The sequence below is a fragment of the Chiloscyllium punctatum genome, chromosome 10, assembly GCF_047496795.1.
Source record: "Chiloscyllium punctatum isolate Juve2018m chromosome 10, sChiPun1.3, whole genome shotgun sequence".
NCBI classification, from domain to species: domain Eukaryota; kingdom Metazoa; phylum Chordata; class Chondrichthyes; order Orectolobiformes; family Hemiscylliidae; genus Chiloscyllium; species Chiloscyllium punctatum.
In genome coordinates, this window is record NC_092748.1 from 10,947,651 (window position 1) to 10,971,471 (window position 23,821).

At 42.9% G+C, this 23,821-nt stretch overlaps 1 protein-coding gene across 1 annotated transcript in view; it reads left to right on the forward strand.

The window, feature by feature from the left end:
* Window positions 1-23,821, forward strand: part of ube2g2 (ubiquitin-conjugating enzyme E2G 2 (UBC7 homolog, yeast)) — a 47,718-nt gene that overhangs the window by 17,074 nt on the left and 6,823 nt on the right. The window contains exons 2-5 of the mRNA XM_072578514.1: window positions 131-166; window positions 5,128-5,173; window positions 15,024-15,142; window positions 15,276-15,416. Of these exons, the coding sequence (XP_072434615.1) occupies window positions 131-166; window positions 5,128-5,173; window positions 15,024-15,142; window positions 15,276-15,416 (342 nt within the window). The remainder of the gene's footprint in view (window positions 1-130; window positions 167-5,127; window positions 5,174-15,023; window positions 15,143-15,275; window positions 15,417-23,821) is intronic.

Sequence of the window (23,821 nt, forward strand, 5' to 3'; positions counted from 1 at the left end):
AATATGCTAATTTTTCTTTTTCATTCAACAAGTTTTTGTTTAAACTATGAATAATGATATTGTTCAGAAGTACCGGGTAGCAGGGCACAGAAATTCTCAATGTAATTGCCTTTGTTATGTTATTTTGCAGAATTGACACTAAATCCTCCAGAAGGAATTGTAGCAGGTAAGAAATTCTGCATTGTTTAATTTCCAATCAACTCCCTGTCTCCACATGTCTGAAGACAGTAAATTGCATTAATGTACTATTAAGAAAAATGTGTAGTAATCATATCTTTGAGTGCATATTCCACTCTGTGCATATAATATTGAACCAGATTCTTCAAAATTCACGGTAGGTTGTTATGCATTTCTCATTAAATAAAAAACTGCATATTTCACAATAACTTCTTCAAACTTAATTGTAAAAGTATTTCTTGTCTTTAAGTTTTATTTTAACTTGTTGTCACATACTCCTACTGTTATAACTTGATGTACTTGCCAGGAGTCATGAAAACTTAGACCACATTTAGCACACCGTGAATCATTTTGGTCACTGTATTGCAAAAAAGGATATAAAAGCACTGGAGAAAAATGTACAGAGCGTATAAGTTCAAAGTTTGTGAGAAGATTTGTAGCTCGTTGTTATGGTTCTGTTCACCGAGCTGGGAATTTGTGTTGCAGACGTTTCATCCCCTGTCTAGGTGACATCCTCAGTGCTTGGGAGCCTCCTGTGAAGCGCTTCTGTGATCTTTCCTCCGGCATTTATAGTGATTTGTATCTGCCGCTTCCGGTTGTCAGTTCCAGCTGTCCGCTGCAGTGGTCGGTATATTGGGTCCAGGTCGATGTGCTTATTGATTGAATCTGTGGATGAGTGCCATGCCTCTAGAAATTCCCTGGCTGTTCTCTGTTTGGCTTGTCCTATAATAGTAGTGTTGTCCCAGTCAAATTCATGTTGCTTGTCATCTGCGTGTGTGGCTACTAAGGATAGCTGGTCGTGTCGTTTCGTGGCTAGTTGGTGTTCATGGATGCGGATCGTTAGCTGTCTTCCTGTTTGTCCTATGTAGTGTTTTGTGCAGTCCTGTATGGGATTTTGTACACTACATTGGTTTTACTCATACTGGGTATTGGGTCCTTCGTTCTGGTGAGTTGTTGTCTGAGAGTGGCTGTTGGTTTGTGTTCTGTTATGAGTCCTAGTGGTCGCAGTAGTCTGGCTGTCAGTTCGGAAATGCTCCTGATGTATGGTAGTGTGGCTAGTCCTTTGGGTTGCGGCATGTCCTCATCCCGTTGTCTTTCCCTTAGGCATCTGTTGATGAAATTGCGAGGGTATCCGTTTTTGGCGAATACATTGTATAGGTGTTCTTCTTCCTCCTTTTGCAGTTCTGGTGTGCTGCAGTGTGTTGTGGCCCTTTTGAATAGTGTCTTGATGCAACTTCTTTTGTGTGTGTTGGGGTGGTTGTTTTCGTAGTTTAGGACTTGGTCTGTGTGTGTGGCTTTCCTGTATACCTTTGGGGTGAATTCTCCGTTCGGTGTTCTCTGTACCATCACGTCTAGGAATGGGAGTTGGTTGTCCTTTTCTTCCTCTCTAGTGAATCGGATTCCTGTGAATGTGGCGTTGATGATCTGGTGTGTGTTCTCTATTTCTGTGTTTTTAATTATTACAAAGGTGTCATCCACATATCTGACCCAGAGTTTGGTTTGAATTTGCAGTAAGACTGTTTGTTCTAATCTTTGCATTACCGCTTCTGCTATGAGTCCAGAGATGGGTGAGCCCATGGGTGTGCCGTTGATTTGTTCATATATTTGGTTGTTGAATGTGAAGTGTGTTGTGAGGCACAGGTCCAGTAGTTTGAGTATGCCGTCTTTGTTGATGGGTTCAATGTCCTGTTGTCTGTTCTGTATGTCCAGCAGGTTGGCTATTGTTTCTCTGGCTAGGGTTTTGTCGATAGAGGTGAACAGTGCCGTTACATCGAATGAGACCATAGTTTCTTCCTTGTCTATGTGTATATTTCTGATGATGTCCAAGAATTCCTGTGTTGATTATATAGAGCGTCTGGATCCGCTGATCAGGTATTTCAGTTTCTGCTGTAGTTCTTTGGCCAGTTTGTGTGATGGTGTCCCTGGTAGTGATACGATGGGTCTGAGTGGGATGTTTGGTTTGTGCACTTTAGGTAGTCCATAGAATCTGGGGGTGTTGTTGCTTTCAGGTTTCATTCTTTGTAGATCAAACCTGGTTATCTGTCCGTTTTTTTTTTCTAGGTTCCTCAGTGTGTTGTTTATCCTATTGGTGAGCTGTGGGGTGGGGTCAGACTCCCTCTTTTGGTAGGTGTTGGTATCTGCAAGTAGTTGTTGCGCTTTTTGGATGTAGTCTGCTTTGTCCAGGATGACCGTCATTCTGCCTTTGTCTGCTGGTAGTATGATTAAATTGTAATCGTTTCTTAGTGATTTTAGTGTTTCCCTCTACTTGGTGTTGAGGTTATGTGTTTGTCTTTTCCTTGTTATCAGAGGTACGATACTTTGTCTCACTGTTTGTTGTGTCTCTTCTGTCGGTCCATTATCCATTATAAGTATTGGGAAAAACTTAACAGGTTGGGTTCTTTTCTCTAGGAAAGAGAAGCTGAGAGGTGACTTAATAAAAAGTTTTTTAAATTTTAAAATTATAAAAGCATAGAGTCATAGGGATGTACAGCACGGAACAGACCCTTCAGTCTAATTCATCCATGCCAATCATATATCTTAAATAAGTCTAGTCCCATTTGCCAGCATTTGGACCCTATCACCCTAAATCCTTGCTATTCATATACCCATCCAGATGTCTTTTAAATGCTGTAATTATATCAGCCTCCACTACTTCCCCTGGGATTCATTCCATACACGCACCACCATCTGCATGAAAATGTTGTCCCTTAGGTCCCTTGTAAATATTGCCCCTCTCACATTAAACCTATGCCCTCTTGTTTTGGACTCTCCCATCCCAGGGAAAAGACCTTGTCTGTTTACCCTATCCATGCCCCTCATGATTTTATAAACTTTTTAAAGCTCACTCTTCAGCCTCTGACACTCCAGGGAAAATGGTCCCAGTCTATTTAAGCCTCTCCCTATAACTCAAACCTTCCAACCTTGGCAATATCCTTGTAACTCTTTTCTGAACCCTTTCAAGTTTCACAACATCCTTTCTATAGCAGGGAGACCAAAATTGCATGCAGTATTCCGATAGTGGCCTCACCAATGTCCTGTACAGCCGCAACATGACCTCAACTCCTATATTCAATGCAGTGACCAATAAAGGAAAGCATACCAAACACTTCATTTACTAGGTAAAAACAATGACTGCAGATGCTGGAAACCAGATTCTGGATTAGTGGTGCTGGAAGATGAAGGGCTTTTGCCCGAAACGTCGATTTCGAAGCTATTTGGATGCTGCCTGAACTGCTGTGCTCTTCCAGCACCACTAATCCAGAACCTCCTTTACTATCCTACCTATCTTGCGACTCCACTTTCGGAGGTCTATAGTACAATCCCAAAAAAGTGGTCTTCGCTTTCATATTTCTCAGTTCCACCTAAATAATTTCCCTGGATGTATTCCCAGGAGTATCCTCCCTAAATACAGCAGTAATGTTATCCTTGTCAAAAACACCACTCCCTCTACTCTCTTGCCCCCCTTTTCAATCCTTCCTGTAGCATCTATAGCCTGGAACATTAAGCTGTCAGTCCTGTCAATCCATGGGCCACGTCTCTGTAATTGCCATGATATCTCAGTTCCATGTTCCTAATAAGTATAGATGTTGAAGAAATGTTTTCACTTGTTAGGTAGTCCAAATCTATGTCATGAATCTAAAATGGTCATTATTAAATCTAACCTAAAAATAGAAAGTGCTGGAGAAACTCAGCAGGTCTGGCAGTATCTGTGGAGACAAAAACGATTAATGTTTCAACTCCAGTGAGCCATCATCACTGATGTCTAGCTGCTGCTAGACCTGCTGAGTTTTTCAAACAATTTCTATTTTTTGTTTCAGGCTTCCAGCATCCACAAGTCTTTTACTATTAAATCCAATGTGTAAATCAGGAGAATGTGGAATATATTCTTGTTATGAATAGAAAGCATAGATATCTTTTAACAAAACATTTTGATAGATTGAGCCATTTTCTCTTCAGGACAGGAAAGTTATCTTGTACAGAGTTGAAAGAGACTCCATCTGTGAATAATCTGTAAATATTATTTACATCCTGCTGATTGCCATGTGGTAACTTGTATTTTCCTGTCGTATGCCTGGACAACATGTCAAAGACAAGTGGAATCTTCCAGTTAAAGCGGATGAGAAGGCAGAGGGTAATCGGATCATAGTGCAAAGGCACGCATTCTGTTCTCAGTTTTACGTTTTCATTGTAAATTCCAATGTCCTCAGCTATGATAGGAATTGCCTCATTAAGCCTGTTATACACTAACTGTGTTTTCCTTTGGTGCCATTGAGACCTAGCTCCTCCAGTTAACTCGTGACTGATCTGCATCTTAACTTCATTAAGCTATCTTGGGTTCTGTGACCCTTAACTTTTGTTCTGCAAGGGTATTATCTCAGTCTGTTTAAAATGTTGAATTGATCCTCAGTCTTGACAGTTTTTAGAGAAGTTCTAGGTTTCCATTATCTTTTATATGACCAAGTACTACTTTACATCAGAACTGAGCTCCTCAGCTCGAGTTTTAAAGTTATTCTTCCTTGTTCTGGACTCCCCTAGCAGGGAAAATAGTTTCCCTCTTAAAACTTGTCAAATCTTTTAATCATCTCAAACACCTGAATTCAAGGAATGCTCGGGACAATTGGTTGAGAGTATTTGGAAAAGTTGATAGGAAGATACTTACAATTTATGATTAGAGGTTATCGTTTTTGCAAAGTAACAAAGTCATGCAATCAATTTCAATTAAACGTAGAAATGCCACGGAATAAAAGCATTGGTGGATGTACTGATGTATTTTATGTTTATTGGCAAATTCCCCTCTCATGACATATCTTCCAATCACCATACAAGAGATCCATTTGTTTCCCAATGAGGTTTCAAATTAATTTACCAATCTTGTTGCAGCTAGGTGGTAACTGTCTTTCACTGGATTTTGGGTTTATAACCAAGTGATTCTGTTTCTGCCATTCGCAGGTCCCATCAATGAGGAAAACTTCTTCGAATGGGAGGCTTTGATCATGTAAGATGAAAAGTGTTTTTCATCCCGTTCCTTTGTTCCAATTAACTTTTCTAGTCAGTGTTTTGCTATTGGTGATTTTTACAGGGTCAGAACAAAACAGCTAGTGGACACAGTTGTGGCTTAGTGGGTAGCACTGTTGTTAATGAGAAAGTTGTTGGTTCTAATACCACTCCAGAGAACTGAGCATGGAATCTGTGCTGCCAATTCCCAGTGCAGTGTTGATAGAACAAACTCTCTTAATGCACCTGGGTGGTGCTCAGCATGCTTGATACCCAGCACCCCAGAATACTTGTCTCTAATGTTCTAGTGGTGATTAATTATCCTTAATTCAAAGGAGGACTCTTTCAGAAAATTAGATACGTTGTGAGGCTGCTTCATATTACATAATATCTCTCTCCTCTGCAGTGTCAGGTTTTCTGCTCCTGAAGCCCTCAATCATGTCTTTGTTACCACTAGACATGGCCTATACTGTCACATCTTTGGCCAGCCTCTTGCTTCCTGCCCTAAATTTGAGGTCATCCAAAATTTTGTTCCTAATGTCCTTACTCATACCGAGTCCTGTTCACTCTTTTGCTTGTGAGCTGTGCTGATTCCAGTTGAGCAACGTCCTGACTTTTATAATTCACAGCCTTGTTTTAAAGTCCCACCAACTCTCTTGTTCCTGTAATCTCCTCCAGCCACAAAGCAGTCAGTGTCTGTGCTCCTCAAAAACTGGCCTCTAACATCCTGAATTTTAATAGATACCATCTTCACTTGCCTTGGCCCTAAGCTCTGAAATTCTTTCTTTAACCCTCCCTGTCTCCTTTTCCTTCTTTTAAGGTGGTCTTTAAAAGTTTGTTGTAGTGCAGCCTTTGGTCACATCCCATAGTCTCCTAATGTGGCTAGCCTAATTGTGTCTGTGTAACCATTGTTAATTGTTGTAAACAACCTATCTGGTTCACTGATGTTCTTTAGGGCAGGGAATCTGCCGTCCTCATCCAGTCTGGCCTATGTTTTATTCAAGACCCACAGCAATCTGTGGGTTGACTTCCACCTGTCCTCTGGGCAGGTGGAGATGAGTAGTCAGTGCTGCCCCAGTGAACAGTATGAATCAGCATCTCACAAACGAATATTTTAAAAATTGGCACCTTTCAGGAGAGAGTATGGTACAGTCGTCTTATCATTGAAGTAGTAACTCATGGGCTGGAGCTAATGTTTTTGGTGCAGGGTGCAAATTCACAAATGCGAGTCTAATGGTGACCCATGAAATCATTCGTGAGTCTTTTTATTTTAAAACAATTCATGTCCTGTTAGGGAAGGAACTTTTCCATCCTTGCCTGCCCTACATGTGAGTTCTGACACACAGCAATGTGGCTGAATCTTAACTGCGTGACAAGCCACTTAGATAGAGGGGTATTATGGATGGGCAATAAATACTGGCTTCTACATCCCATGAAAGAATGAAGAAAAAATGTTGATGGCCTTTCATCATAAAATGCTATTGATTGACATGTGTCCCTTCAGAAAGGTCTGGCAGTTTTATTGCAGGTGGAATGGGCAATTGGGAAGCAAAGTTGTCTACTAACAGTGTCTAAGTAGGCCAGAAATCTTGATTTTTTTTTCTTTTCTTATTGCGCATCTCTTGACCTTTTTCCCCAGTGAATCCCAAGGCTGGCCCTTCGTGGCTGAGTTATAATAACATCTGCATGTCTGCTTATTTTATTTCAGCTGCATTTAAAACAATTTTCATGAGCTTCTCATCCCTTTCTTGTGGGAAAGGGAGGGGAATATTTCCATTTGTTGATCTGGAGTAGTGTGATCAAGATGAATTAAACGTTTGGAAATCCCCATGTATTTGGCTGAGCTTATGGTTTGCTGATCTCTCCCAACTGTGTTTATATAAACATAAAAGAAAAGGACTAAGATGGATTTGAAGAATAATTATCTGTTCTACAACCTCAACAAGGGCTGTTTCTTCATTCCATGACTTTAGCTAACATTGTTTCAATTGGGACAGTGTCTGCACTCTTTGGAAATAATCCATATCGTGGTTTTCAGAAGCATCTTGGCTGCCATCCCAATGACTTCTACTTCCCAATCCTCAGATTCTCTACATGTTTTGGCAATATTAGAACCCTCCTACTCTAATTCTTGATAGCCACCGTTGGACCAAGTAAGAGGGCAAGATGGAAAGTAATACTTAATTGTGGAGGTATCTCTTTGGTATGAATAAAAAGATGAATATTTCTTAACTGGTGAAATACGAGAAATGTGTATATCTATAAGGATCTGATGTCCTTGTGTCTGAAGCAGAAAAAGTCACTGTGCAGTTTCAGCAAACATTTAAGATGGCAAATAATCTGTTAGTCTTTATTACAAAAGATTTACAAGGATGTTGCCAGGGTTGGAGAATTTGAGCTATGGGGAGAGGCTGAAAAGGCTGGGGTTGTTTTCCCTGGAGCATCGGAGGTTGAGGGGGTGACCTTCTAGAGGTTTACAAAATTATGAGGGGCATGGATAGGATAAATAGACAAAGTCTTTTCCCTTGGTCAGCGAGTCCAGAACTAGAGGGCATAGGTTTAGGGTGAGAGGGGAAAGATATAAAAGAGACCTAAGGGGCAACGTTTTCACGCAGAGGGTGGTACGTGTATGGAATGAGCTGCCAGAGGAAGTGGTGGAAGCTGGTACAATTACAACATTTAAAAGGCATTTGGATGGGTATATGAATAGGAAGGATTTGGAGGGATATGGACCAGGTGCTGGCAGGTGGGACTAGATTGGGTTGGGATATCTGGTCAGCATGGACGGGTTGGACTGAAGGGTCTGTTTCCATGCTGTACATCTCTATGACAATGATTCTATGAGAGTAAAGTTGTCCTATTTGTAGTTAAATAAGGGCTTGTTAAGAATTGTGATGCCCAGATTTGTTCATACTGTTTCAGCTGAAGCCAAACATGTTGATATCATAAACTTCCTCCATTATTTAGCTTCTGATAGAAGATATTTTGCATAATGAATATAGCAGCACAAAACAGTCTATGTGGCCCAATTACTCCATGCCATTGTTCTGCTCCTCACAAGCCCCCTCACACTATTCTTTCTCTAACCTTATCTGAATAATCTGCTTCTCCCCCTTTTATGTTTATCCAACTTATTAACTGCATTTATGCCACCTGCCTTTGTCACGTTATTGGTAACAAGTTTTCCATTGTAGCCACCTTCTGGATAGAAAAGCTCCTCTCTGAATTCCTTATTGGATTTATCAGGTTTTAAATTATTTGTTGCCTCTAGTTTGGATTTTCCATGTGGAAATATTTTCACTTCACTAAATCTGTAGGTAGTATCAAAGATCTCTGTCAAATGAATCGCCAGCATTCTTTTTATGCAAGAAAAAAACTCCAATTTGATCAGACATTCCTCATGAGTGTAATCTTTTGATTTTATCATCTTATAATTATTTTGCACTGTTTGCAGTTTGCTTTCTGTAATAATCCAACCAAACCTGCTTACACATCCTCCCAGTGTGATTTGACTAATATCCTACAGAAGCTGAATGTAACTTTGCCACTTTTCAATTTTATGTGCATTGAAATAAATTCCAGTGCTTGTTTTTTGTGACTTTATTAACCTACACTTTCGGTGATTTTTGTATCTGTATCACAATCCTTTAGCTCCGATAACCAATTTAGATTTTGGAAAGGAGTTGAGCAGATATATTTGTAGCATCCAGGTAATGATTAGGCCTGATGCTGTTTTCTTGTCCTTGCTTTGCAAACATTGTAATTCAGTTGCTGATTCTGGACATTTCCAGAGCTGTTGCTGTCAATGGAGCCTCAATTATGTGGCACACCTTCACTGGCCAGGTCATAATCTCTCATAATGAATATGTAATGGCTGTTTTTGTTCTAAAATGTATTATTTGTTGACTTGTCTTGCATAAAAAATAATCATCAAAAACAATTATTTGAAAGCGAGAGAGTGCTTTTAACTTTAAAAGCTCTAATTTCAAGGCTTTTTAAGCCCTTTCTGATCCTGAAAACTGAAGTGGGCGGAGATTGAAGTCTTATCTGAAGTGACTGGGTGGAACAGAAATGCAGTTAATGAGGGAGTACATTTAGGTTCCTTCGCAAGAAGGGGTTTCAAAGGCTCTGGCCGGGATTCTCAAAGCCAAAGCTGTCTTTTAATGGAAACTTTGTTCCACATTGGCAGTAACTTGAGATGTTTGAAGTAAATATACATATGTGATTGTGAGGGAGAGGCTGTCCTGCAGGGGGGTTGGAGTCTCGCGTTCAGTTTTAGGCACCTTTCTCCTTGAGAGAGATTTTGGCTTGGGGAGAGAATGTAGTGCAATTGACCAGAATAGTACAGGGATGTAGAAAGGATACGTTACAAGAACATGTTTTGCAGACCAGTCTACAGAAGCTGTAGGTGTAATCTAACTGTGTTTAAAATTAAAAATTCGATCAGGTAGATAGAGAGCTGGGTTATGGTGGGTGGCTTGTGTGGAACAAGAAGGCACAACCTTAGCTATTCAGTTAGGACTGACGTCAGGAAGCACTTCTTCCAACAAAAAAAAATTGAGAACTGTCTTCCCTCAGGAAGCTGCTGTGGCCGAGGGCAAATGTAAAATTTCAAAATGTAGTGTATATATGTATGTACACCATATATACTCATATGCGCAAACTGTGATGCATTTGCCACACTTCACTTAATTAGAGTGGTGCTGGAAAAGCACAGCAGGTCAGGCAGCATCCGAGGAGCAAGAAAATCGACGTTTTGGGCAAAAGCCATTCCTGATGAAGGGCTTTTGCCTGAAACGTCGATTTTCCTGCTCCTCCGATCTGCCTGACCTGCTGTGCTTTTCCAGCATCACTCTAATCTAGACTCTGATTTCCAGCATCTGCATTCCTCACTTTTGCCGCACTTTACTTAATTGACTGTCAGATGTTTGCTTTTCAACTAAAAGGGCCATATGCGGTCATTGTGGAGTCAAGGATCCAAAGTTTGTTTTGTTAAGGTATTTGTTAATGGTTCTTTTGCTTATGGATACTGAAATAACTGCCGTTCTCCTGGGAAACAGTGGGATTACTACCATTGCTCTGCAGTCATCCATTGTTGGCCAAGGATCAAGTAAATGCTAATTTAAAACCATAAATTTCTCAGACTTCACGCATTGAAAATGTCCTTAACATAGGTTGGAAAAAAATGGTGATTTCATGACCTCATAATGATGTCAGAAAAAGTCATAGCCAGTCAATTCCTGTAATTGTTATATTGTGTGTACCGTGTCTTGGTTGGTAGTCCTTTCACCTTGAAGAGCTTTGGAAGGCACTGTTGGGAATGTACTAGATAAAGCCTTGTCGAACCTCTGGGGTATGTGAGAAAAATCTGATGTCACTCTTTCAAAGAAGATCCGGGGGTTTACTGTCCCTCAATCTATACCGAGAAGTAGATTATCGTTTTTAAACCACGCTTTTGATTGTGGGAGCTTTCCTATGGAAATTAGCTGCCTCACTTCCTATGTTAAATCAATGACTGCATGTCAAATGTTTAATTGATCACAGAACACTTGGGACATCTCAAGGGTCAGGAAAGATACTGTGCAAGTGCAAGTTGATAATTACCCTTATTCAGTCACTGCAGCCAATTTTCATACCAAAAGGTTCCAGAAATACCTTAGGAAATCATTTTCGGTGTCATTGGTTGAGATTTAAATGTTTCCAATGCACAAGGAAGACACTCCTAATCTTCTGTGAATGGTATAATGTGGCCTTTAATGCAGTGTGAAAAATAGATGCAGGAATGGCCTCGTGGGACAATACTTTAATACCACGAATCCATTGGCTGAAAGTTTTTTTTTCCTTCCCCCCCCCCCTTACTCAAGCTACTATATAAGATCTATTGTATTGTCTAACAAACTAACTGTTCAAATGCAGCAGCAGTACTCTTGTACTACTGAGCCCCTATGACCAGGTTGGTCCGTGGGTGGAAGGGAGGGGAAGGGGCGAGGAAGGGAGCCAGGAGATGGGAATGGAGTTTGTTTGAAATTGGAGAATTCAATGTTGAGTCCTCCGGGCTGTAGACTGACTGCCCAGGCGGAAGATGAGATGTTTTCCTCCAATTTGCGATGTGGTTCGTTTTGGCAATGAAGGAGACCAAGGATGGTCATTTGGAAAGGGAATGGGAAGGGGAACTGAAATGGGTGGTGACTGGGAAGTCTGGGTCAGCCTGCACTGTTCCCTAAGTTTACTTTTGGTCTCCCTGATGTGGAGAAGACCACGTATGGAGCACCTGATACAGTAAACAAAGTTGAAAGAGAGGCCTCCTTCATTGCCACAATGAACCCAACTGCAAATTGGAGGAACAACACCCCATTTACGCCTGGGCAGCCTACAGCCTGGAGACCTCACCAATTGTGTTATCCAATTTCAAATAACCTTCCTTTTCAACCTCTGATTCCCTTCCCAGCCCGTACCCCTCCCTTCCACCCTTCCCAGCAACCCATCATATTCATTCCTCCCATTGACCAACTAGATCATACTCTCTACCTGTCTTCACCTATCCTTACTTCACCACCCTGCCCCCACCACCCCCTTTATCTGCAGCTCCCCCTCACACCCATCCCCAGTCCTGAAGAAGAGTTACGCCCAAAACATCAACTTCTCCACCTCCTGATGCTGCCTGGCCTGCCGTGTTCACCCAGCCTCCTGCCTGTTTACCTTGGATTCCAGCATCTGCAGTTTTTTGTCTCCGCCCTTAACATTAAAGGCCAACATACAGACCGCCTTTGTAATTGCTTCTTGTACTTGCATATTAACTTTGAGTTTATTTAACGCAAGCATCCAAATCCCTCTGAACTCCTGCATTTAAAACCTTGTGTCCATTTAAAATAAAAATTCTTCACTTCTATTTTTTCTTTTCACAATGCACACCTCATGCCTGTTAACCCACCTCTATCACTTTTCAACCTCTTTGTGTCAGCCTCATAGGCAAGTGTCCCATGTAAATTTGTACCATAAGCAAAAATGGATCCATTACTCTCCGTTCCATAGCAGTATCTTTAGCACCCACCTGAGAGGTAGGCAAAAGCTTGTTTCAATGCTCCAAACTCCTGAAAAAGCAGAACACTCTCAGTTTTTCATTAATTGCCAACATTGCAGTGCTATTTAGAATACTACCCCATAGTGTTACAGCTACAGAGAAGAAATGTAAGTTGAAATATTTTGAGAAGCAGAAGAATCTATACATTACTAGTTAATTATTTTTTTTAAGTGGTGATGTATGTGGTCTTGGTGATGTTTGCATCTTGGAACAACGGGAGGCCATTCAGCCGCAAAACGTGTTCTGTAATTCACTTGTCATGACTGACCTGTATCTCAACTGCCTTTTCTCCAAATCCTTTGTTGTATAACCTGTCCGTACCTTAAACATTTCTAAACTCAAGGCAAGGAGAAAGTGAGGATTGCAGATCCAGGAGATCAGAGTTGAGAGTGTGGTGCTGGAAAGACACAACAGGCCAGGCAGCATCCGAGGAGCAAGAGAATCTATGTTTCGGCACAAGCCCCTTCATTCCGGATGATTGATTCTCCTGCTCCTCTGATGCTGCCTGACCTGCTGTGTCTTTCCAGCACCACACTCTCGACACTAAACTCAAGGCAATTCAAGCTTATCCGATCCAATTTGTCTTCATAATTTAACCTTCTCACCCCTGGTGTAATTGTGGTTTAATTGCATTCTATCCTGCCCTTCACTATAGTAATGGAGAGAGATAGGAGGAGACAGTGTGGGAAAGTATTTAAATGGGGGAGGGGGAATTACAAAGCTATTAGGCAGGAACTGGGGCACCTGAGATGTTCTCAGGGAAATGCCCAACAGAAATGTGGAGGTTGTTTAGGGAGCACTTGCTGATAGTGCTGGACAGGCTTGTCCCACTGAAGCAAGTAAGGGATGGTAGGGTGAAGGAACCTTGGGTGACAAGTGATGTGGAACATCTAGTCAGGAGGAAGTCGGAAGCTTACTTAAGGTTGTGGAGGCAAGGATCAGACAGGGCTCTACAGGGTTACAAGGTAGACTGGAAGGAACTGAAGAATGGACTTAAGGGAGCTAGAAGAGGGCATGAGAAAGCTTTAGCAGGTAAGATTATAGAAAGTCCTAAGGCATTCTACACTTGTGTGAAGAACAAAAGGGTGGCCAGAGTCAGGGTAGGGCCAATCAGGGACAGTGAAGGGACTTGTGCCCGGAGTCGGAGGAGGTAAGGGGGGTCTTTAATGAATACTTTGCTTCAGTATTCACTACTGGGAGGGACCTTGATGTTTGTGTAAGGACAGCATGAAACAGGCTGATATGCTCGAACAGATAGATGTTAAGAAGGAAGATGTGCTGAAAACTTTGAAAAACATAAGGATAGAGAAGTCCCCTGGGCCAGGCAAGATATACCCAAGGTTAATACAGGAAGCAAGGGAAGAGATTGCTGCATCTTCGACGATGACTTCTATGTTGAAAATAGTCACTGTCCACTGGAGTATTGCCAGATAACTGGAGAATAACAAATATTATTCCCTTGTTCAAGAAAGGGAATCAGGATAATCCTGGGAATTGCAGACCAGTCAGTCTTATGTCATTGGTGGGCAAAATATTGGAGAGGATTCTGAGAGACAGAATTTATGATTACTTGGAAAACCATAGTTTGATTAGAGATGGTCCTCACAAAGCCATGCGGACCAGGTCATGCCTCACAAGCCTTATTGAATTCTTTGAAGATGTGACAAAACCCATTGATGAAGGTAGAGCAGTGGATGTGGTGTGGTGATGTGGTATACATGGATTTTTAAAAGATGCAGAAAAAGATCAACTTTTAATATGAGAGCTCTGTTCAAACGTTTGGTAACAGCGGAGAAGAGGTGGTGCATGTGGCTGATTGTAGCCGCTACAGCAATGATAGGTACATCTTCCTGAAATCTCCTGAAATACCAAATTTGATTTAGATGTGTTGGGTATGTTCAGGACATAGTGAAGTCTCTAGGTGAGTCTGCCTGTTCATCTCATTTGAGGAGAATGGTTACAGTGTGGCAAATCTTGTCTGATGGCAAGATGAAATACAAGAATCTGTTTGGCCGTGGAGTGTCTCGCTGTGTTAGAAGTGTTTTCATGCAGGTGGATGTTATTAGTTTTGGCAGCACGTCATTACAGCTTCTCTGCTTTCTATGCTGACGACATTACTCCTTTTTTAAGGACATAATTATGGGTGTAGTTTTTCATTGACGTTTTGAATAGGTGAATAAATAGCAGTGACCTACTTAAACCATGACTGAAAATTGCAGTTAGTCCTGTTGATGAAAGACTTAATGCATTTGTGCTCTCAATTATCTATTCCTATGGCTTCCTAGTTTACGTGTTGGTGATTAATCGTAACATTCTGACATATTCTCAGTAACGCAACCTGTCCTGCAAGTCCATCGTTCTATGATATAGCTGGCCTTGAGTCAGTTCATTCTCTAAAAGGGAACCAGCTCACACATCGAGCTGAATGTTTGGTTGGGTGTGAAAGAAATATCTGCACTGCTTGATTGACAATAATATCCCGGCTGGAGCCTCGTTATGATGCCCTTCCAAGGGTTATGGTGCCCTTCGCACACACAGGTAATGATGTGGCAGACTTAGAATAGGCTTGATGGCCTACTCTTGCTTTCTGATTTTTGCCTTCAATGGAACCAAGAAGCAACTCCAGTTGGGTTTTGCTACATTGAAAATAAAGTACTTGAAGCTGAGGTCCCAGTAACTTTAAACAGTGATAGGAAGGGAGAGGAGGCCTGGATATGAAACGTGTGCGTAATTATTGAGCCATAAATTGGCCTCTCTGTTTTGTTCCTAGGGGCCCGGAAGACACCTGTTTTGAAGGCGGAGTCTTTCCAGCTATCCTGAGTTTTCCGCATGATTATCCACTGAGTCCACCAAAAATGCGTTTCACTGGAGAGATGTTTCACCCAAATGGTAAGTGCTAATTTTAGTAGAATGCTGGTGAGAGTGTCTATGCAATGAGTTGCTTTGTGCAATGTGCTTTGCAAATTGTCTATCCAGTGCAATCTGCTGCCTTTCCTGTTTGACCATTGTCCTGTTGTTGCAGTTTACCCAGACGGGAGGGTTTGCATCTCGATTCTTCACGCACCCGGCGATGACCCTATGGGCTACGAGAGCAGTGCAGAACGATGGAGTCCTGTTCAAAGTGTTGAGAAGATTCTCCTTTCGGTCGTGAGCATGTTGGCAGGTAAAGATCAGTGTGGATTCTGCTACTGACCAGAATTAGAGGAGGCTGGAGTGAGATTGTGTTTATAGTTGAGTCCTAGATGTAATGTGGGTTCAGCATTATCTTGTGTTTCAAGAGAATAATCCTGTTTGTAGTGGTGTCCTCTGCCCACACCATAAGCCTGGTGTAAGAAAGTTAAAATACTGCAATGAAATGTTATAATTATTTATTAATCATTTAGCACAATCTGATGACATTCAGCCAATCATACTTGTGCTCACTCTCTGGAAAAATGATTCTGTTAATCCCATTGCTTTGCACTCTCTCTCATCTGTGCAGCCCTGTAATTTTTAAGACAAGATCAATTTTCTTTTCAAACTTAGTTGTCTTAAATCTGGCCATCTGAAAGCTGCCATATTTTTTTTTAATTCTTACTCAATGAATGAAGTAAATTACCATTATTTTATTTGTCTACATATTGCATTGGCATGATGGATCGCTGGCCTAGTTAAGGGCCTTGTGTACCAGTCTTTTCCTGCATTTTGGTCTGACTGATCTTTAGCCCCAGCCACTCGGCTCAACCGTAAAGCTAGCGAGGTGCACTGTCAATTATATTTTTAAGTCTGCCTCCACCACTCTTTAACCTATTGTATTCCAGATTTCAATAGCTCCATACATAAAAATAAAAAATTCTTTCTTTGCTACTTGTTTTAAATTTATCCTCTGATTATCACCCTTCCTACCAATGTAAATTGTGTTTTTCTACAGTCACCAATTATCTAAACAATTCATTTATTTATTGTTCATAAGATATTCAGACATACAAGTTATCATTTTCTTAGATACCAACAGTGACTACAATTAAAACATTAACCACAACATTTAAATAAATTGAAATGATTATTTTAAATAGTTTGAATTGACATAACATTGCACTGCAAAAGGCTCACATAATGCTTTTTAAAGTTCATATTTGGGAAATGCTAGCCATCGCTTGATAGAGATAATGAGGCACTTTTTTTTTGGACTGCTGCTGTCCTTGTGATTTTTTTTTTATTTCAAAAATATACTTTATTCATAAATGATTTGATGGTCTGTACATTGGATCATGCCATACATATGTCCATATTTACAAACACAGATTCGACTTTATTCTTGTCCTTTACAATCCTGTGCATTTTTTCAATCTTGTATATATACACATATATTTGGCTGAGGCATCAGCAGAGCCCAAAAAAACGTCTGTATGGGCCCCCTGTTCTTCTTTCGGCAGGCCGATCTTACACAGTGGTCTTTCCCCACCGCGCCTTGGCGGCAGCTGCCCCAAGCTTCAGCGCGTCCCTCAACACGTAGTCTTGGACCTTGGAATGTGCCAGTCTGCAACACTCGGTCGGGGTCAACTCCTTCAGCTGGAAGATCAACAGGTTTCGGACCGCCCAGAGAGCGTCCTTCACCGAGTTGATGATCCTCCAGGCGCAGTTAATGTTCGTCTCGGTGTGAGTCCCGGGGAACAGGCCGTAGAGCACGGAGTCCCGCGTCACGGCGCTGCTCGGGACGAACCTCGACAAGCACCACTGCATTCCTCTCCAGACTTCCTCTGCATAGGCACATTCCAGAAGGAGGTGTGTGACAGTCTCGTCCCCCCCGCAGCCACTTCGAGGGCAGCGTGCGGTGCGGCAGAGAGTCCGGGCGTGCATAAAGGATCTCACAGGCAGAGCCCTTCTCACCACCAGCCAAGCCACGTCTTGGTGCTTGTTGGAAAGTTCTGGCGATGAGGCATTCTGCCAAATGGCTTTGACAGTCTGCTCAGGGAACCGCTCGACAGGATCCGCCCTCTCCTTTTCCCGAAGGGTCTCAAGGACGCTACGTGCTGACCACTTCCTGATGGACTTGTGGTCAAAGGTGTTTTTCCTCATAAATTTCTCCACGAAGGACAGGTGATACGGAACGGTCCAACTACTCGGAGCGTTCCGCGGCAGCGAGGCCAGGCCCATCCTTCGCAACACCGGGGACAGGTAGAACCTCAGTACGTAGTGACACTTGGTGTTTGCGTACCGGGGATCCACGCACAGCTTGATGCAGCCACACACAAAGGTGGCCATCAGGGTGAGGGTGGCATTGGGCGTGTTTTTTCCCCCATTGCACCGGTCTTTGTACATAGAGTCTCTTCGGACCCGGTCCATCTTTGATCTCCAAATGAATTGGAAGATGGCCCGGGTGACTGCGGCGGCACAGGTCCTGGGGATAGGCCAGACCTGTGCCACATATAGCAATACTGAGAGTACCTCACACCTGATGACCAGGTTTTTTCCCGCGATGGAGAGCGACCGTTGCCCCCATCTGCCTAGTTTCTGTCTCATCTTCCTGATCCGCTCCTCCCAGGTCTTGGCGCACGCCCCAGCCCCCCCGAACCAAATACCCAGCACCTTCAGGTGGTCAGTCCTGACGGTGAAGGGGATAGAGGATTGGTCGGCCCAGTTCCCGAAGAGCATGGCCTCGCTCTTGCCTCGGTTTACCTTGGCCCCCGAGGCCCGTTCGAACTGGTCGCAGATGCACACGAGTCTGTGCACGGACAGCGGATCCGAGCAGAAAACAGCGACGTCATCCATGTACAGGGAGGCCTTAACCTGCAGGCCCCCGCTGCCAGGAATAGTCACCCCTCTCAGGCTCGCATCCTTCCGGATGGATTCGGCAAATGGCTCTATGCAACACACAAACAAGGCGGGTGAGAGGGGGCATCCCTGCCTGACTCCAGATCTTACAGGGAAGCTATCTGATTCCCACCCATTGATTGAGACTGCACTGACAATGTTGGTGTAGAGCAGTCTGATCCAATTTCCGATTCCCTCCCCAAAGCCCATTTTGGAGAGGACATCCCTCATATATGTATGCGATATCCTGTCAAAGGCTTTCTCCTGGTCAAGGCTGATGAGGCAGGTGTCCACCCCCCTGTCCTGCACGTAGGCGATCGTATCCCTGAGGAGTGCGAGACTCTCAGAGATCTTCCTGCCCGGTACAGCACAGGTTTGGTCCGGGTGGATCACCGATCCCAGAGCAGACCTGACCCGGTTGGCGATGACCTTTGACAGGATTTTGTAGTCTGCATTTAACAGTGAGATCGGTCTCCAATTTCTAATTTCCTCCCTCTCCCCCTTCCGCTTGTAGACGAGGGCTGCTGTCCTTGTGATTATAGTTACCCATGGTGCTAATAGGGAAAGAATCCTAGGAATTTGACCCAACAATGATGAAGGAACTGCAATTATATACCCAACTTAGATGATGTGACTTGGAAAAGATCCTGCAGATGGTGGCATATTTGATAGCCTAGGTGACAGAGTTTGTGAATTTAGGAGGTACAGTTGATAAATTCTTAAAAAGTTACTGAAGTGCATCCTATTGTTTGCACGTACTGCAGCATGGTGTATGGTAATGAAAGGAATGAATATTTAAGATGACATCAGGGTAGCCTATTAATGTATGTGTGCATCTCCTGGGGATCCACCTCTTCCAAAACACTGTAAATTAGTCTCCTGGGACCTTGTAGGGGAAAGTCACAAGGCTTGAGGTTTTGAAAAGGTAATAAAGTGGCTGAACAGCTGGGAGTGTGGGTCCTGTGAAATTTTAGAGCAGTGTTGGACGTTGGAAAGTGAAGCTGAGCCCATAGTGAACACCTGCTGGAAGAGATAGGAAGAGGTAAGATTTTAAAAGGTCATTTTCAAATTCAAAGGCAAAAATCAAAAGCGACAAAAGACTGGTACAAAGAACCCAAACCATCCAACGACAACTGGAGGAAGAGAAAATATGGATGGACCTGGAACACACTGCCACCTGGTGCTCAAGGATCTGCAACTACAACATCTAAAGCAAACAGTGCACTGATGAACCGGAATTATTGGGTGCACAAAGTGTGTGTTGTGTTCCGGAACTAATACAGGAAATAATGAATATATGTTTCTGAATGGCTTGGGCTGCAGCATTATGTGTTCAGTGATGCTCCAAGAAAATGTCGTCTTATAAGAAGGAAAGTGATAAAAAGTTAGAGTTGGGAAAGGGGAAAGCAAATAGTTCAGAGTAAACACCTGAGAAACTGAATGGAAGTAAAACTGAGAAAAGGAACTGGCTGCAGGGAGGGAAGTTAACATATGTTGTATGTACTAGAAATAAAAGTGAAAAATTAATTGAGTGGAGAGAGTAAACTTAGTGAGGGTAAAAAGGTTTCCAAGGAAGAAAGGAGTAAAGACAAGCTGAAGGAGATGGCTGTAAGCCTTGAATTAGGAGCTGAAATGCATAATCTCAAAATAGGCACATTACACATAGCATATCATTTATTAGGTTTATGGATTTGGAGATGCTGGTGTTGGACTGGGGTGTACAAAGTTAAAAATCACACAACACCAAGTTATAGTCCAACAGGTTTAATTAGAAGCACACTAGCTTTCGGAGTGTCACTCCTTCATCAGGTCGTAGCAGAGGGCTCAATCCTAACACATAGAATTGATAGCAAAAATTTACAGTGTGACGTAACTGAAATTATACATTGAAAAATCCCTTGATTGTCTATTGAGTCTTTCATCTGTTTGAATACAGTGATAGTTTCACTTCTTTCACGTGTAAATCACAAAACCTTTTTTAAAACGTTACATTCTCAGGTTAGCTGTTAACAATGGTGATATGTTGAAGGTGTTAGCCCCATGTGTTCTCTATCTATGCCATGATGTTTAGATTGATTCTAATCTAAAAAGTGAGATAACGGAGTTTAAAAGAATTCATGCATTTTTTGAGCAAAGTACAGTGTAACTGCAAGTACAAATTCAACCCACAAAGCATGTGGGTCTTTGTCTGTCTGTGTTGTGTGTGTGTGTGTAGTGAGTGTAGAGTGTCTTAAGTCTGTGAGGGTGTGTGTGTGCGTGTCTGGGGTGGGGGATTGTGAGTGTCTGTGAGAGAGTGTGTATATGTGTGTGCATGAGTGTAGAGTGGTCTAAGTCTCAGAGGATGCCTGTGTAAGTGTGTGTGTGTGTTTATGTAGTGTAATGGTGGTCACCTGTAATGTGACATGAACCCAAGGTCCCGGTTGAGGCCCCCCCTCTGGGTACCGAACTTACCTATCAGCCTCTGCACGGCCACGTTTCGCTGCTGCCTGTCCCGAAGTGCACCTTGGAGGATGTTCACCCGAAGGTCCGAGGTCGAATGTCCTGGACCACTGAAGTGTTCCCCAACTGGGAGGGAACCCTCCTGTCTGTTGATTGTTGTGCGGCGCCCATTCATCCGTTGTCGTAGTCTTTGCTCGGTTTCCCCAATGTACCATGCCTCCGGGCATCCTTGCCTGCAACGTATAAGAGAGACAACGTTGGCTGAGTCACATGAGTACCTGCCATGTACAAGGTGGGAGGTGTCCCCACGTGTAATGGTGGTATCCATGTCCACACTCTGACACGTCTTACAGCGCCTACCGTGACAGGGTTGTATGGAGTTGTCCTGAGAGCCGGACAGCTTGCCAAACCTCAAAAGGATCATTGTTTGTAGCATGGTACATTGGGGAAACCGAGCAAAGACTACGACAACGGATGAATGGGCACACACAACAATCAACAGACAGGAGGGTTCCCTCCCAGTTGGGGAACACTTCAGTGGTCCAGGACATTCGACCTCGGACCTTCGGGTGACCATCCTCCAAGGTGCACTTCGGGACAGGCAGCAACGTAAAGTGGCCGTGCAGAGGCTGATAGCTAAGTCCGGTACCCAGAGGGGGGGGCCTCAACCGGGACCTTGGGTTCATGTCACATTACAGGTGACCACCATTGCATTATACACACACAGACACTCCTACACACACGGGGACACGTATACACAGACACCCACACACACCCTACAGCCAGACACCCACACACAGGCATCCTCTCGGAGACCACTCTACACTCATGCACACACATATACATTGTCTCTCACAGACACTCACAACCCCCCCACCCCAGGCACACGCGCACACACTCCCACACTTGCACATGCACCCCCTCACAGACTTAAGACACGCTACACTCACTACACACACACATACACTCTCTCTCACACTCACAACCCCCAATCTAGACAGACAAAGACCCACATGCACGCATATACATCTGCTTTCTGAGGTGAATTTGTACTTGCAGAGTTACATTGTACTTTGCTCAAAAACTGCATGAATTCATGTAAAACTCCGTTATTTCACTTTTTAGATTAGAATCAATCTAAACATCATGGCATAGACAGAGAACACAGGGGGCTAACACCTTCAACATATTCTGGATTAGTGGTGCTGGAAGAGCACAGCAGTTCAGGCAGCATCCAACGAGCAGCGAAATCAACGTTTCGGGCAAAAGCCCTTCAGGAATAAAGGCAATGAGCCTGAAGCGTGGAGAGATAAGCTAGAGGATTGTCTAGCTATCACCATTGTTACAGCTAACCTGAGAATGCAACTTTTAAAAAAAAACGTTTTGTGATTTACACATTAGAGAAGTGAAACTATCATGGTATTCAAACTGATGAAAGACTCGACAGACAATCAAGGTATTTTTCAATGTATAATTTCAGTTACATCACACTGTAAATTTTTGTTATAAATTCTGTGTGTTAGGATTGAGCCATCCACTACCACCTGATGAAGGAGTGATGCTCCGAAAGCTAGTGCTTTTCCAATTAAACCTGTTGGACTATAACCTGGTGTTGCGATTTTTAACTAGGTTTATGGAGTTAACTTAGCATAATTGCTTTTCAATTTTGCATTCCTGTTGGCCAATTTATAATCTTCCCAAATATCTTCTGTAGCATGTTTTGAATATGTTCAGCAGTGTTGCTTATCAGTGGTACAACAGTTAGGCAACCATATTCTGCTTGCTTCAGTGTTTTGGGCATTTAGTTCAAAGGCAGAAGACAATATGTGTAAGGAAATGTTTGGATTGAGCAGGACTATTGTAGTTTAGAAATGTTTTGCCCCAAATTTAGACTTTGTCATTTAAAAGTAAATACTCTAGAACCATACAATATGACAGCACAAAGGCAGGGCATTCGGACCATCGTACCTGGGTCAGCCCCTTGGAAGTGCTATCCTCTTCATCCCAATCCTCTAAGTCTTTGTCTACAGTCCTGAAAGCTTTTCTATTTTCATCTTAAAAATTGCTATTGAATTTGTTACCATCACGCTTTCAGTCCATGTATTCCAGGGCACATTTACTTGTAAAGAAAAGTTGTCGTAACACCCCTGGTTCTTGTGCCTATTGCTTTAAATCTGAGCACTCTGTTTAGCCACTAGAAATAGAGTCTGCCTATCAACAGTAATTAAACCCTCAATAGGAGATTGATTAGCAAGGTTAGATCTCACGGAATATAGGGAGAATGAGCCTTTTGGATTCAGAACTGGCTCAAAGGTAGAAGACAGAGAGTGGTGGTGGAGGGTAGTTTTTCAGACTGGAGGCCTGTGACCAGTGGAGTGCCACAAGGATCAGTGCTAGGTCCTCTACCTTTTGTCATTTACATAAATGATTTCAATGCGAGCATAAGAGGTACAGTTAGTAATTTTGCAGATGACACCAAAATTGGAGGTGTAGTCGACAGCAAAGAGGGTTACCTCTGATTACAACAGGATCTGGACCAGATGGGCCAATGGGCTGATAAGTGGCAGATGGAGTTTAATTCAGATAAATGTGAGGTGCTGCATTTTGGGAAAGCAAATCTTAGCAGGACTTATACACTCCATGGTAAGGTCCTAGGGAGTGTTGCTGAACAAAGAGACCTTGGAGTGCAGGTTCATTGCTCCTTGAAAGTGGAGTCGCAGATAGATATGATAGTGAAGAAGGCGTTTGGTATGCTTTCCTTTATTGGTCAGAGTATTGAGTACAGGAGTTGGAGATCATGTTGAGGCTGTACAGGACATTGGTTAGGCTACTGTTGGAATATTGCGTGCAATTCTGGTCTCCTTCCTATCAGAAAGATGTTGTGAAACTTGAAAAGGTTCAGAAAAGATTTACAAGCATGTTGCCAGAGTTGGAGGGATTGAGCTTTAGGGAGAGGCTGAACAGGCTTGGGCTGTTTTCCCTGGAGCGTCGGAGGCTGAGCGGTGACTTTATAGAGGTTTACAAAATTATGAGGAGCATGGATAGGACGAAGTCTTTTCCCTGGGGTCGGTGAGTCCAGAACTAGAGGGCATAGGTTTGGGGTGAGAGGGGAAAGATATAAAAGAGATTCTGTTCGCCGAGCTGGGAATTTGTGTTGCAAACGTTTCGTTCCCTGTCTATGTGACATCCTCAGTGCTTGGGAGCCTCCTGTGAAGCGCTTCTGTGATCTTTCCTCCAGCATTTGTAGTGGTTTGTCTCTGCCGCTTCCGGTTGTCAGTTCCAGCTGTCCGCTGCAGTGGCCGGTATATTGGGTCCAGGTCGATGTGTTTGTTGTTA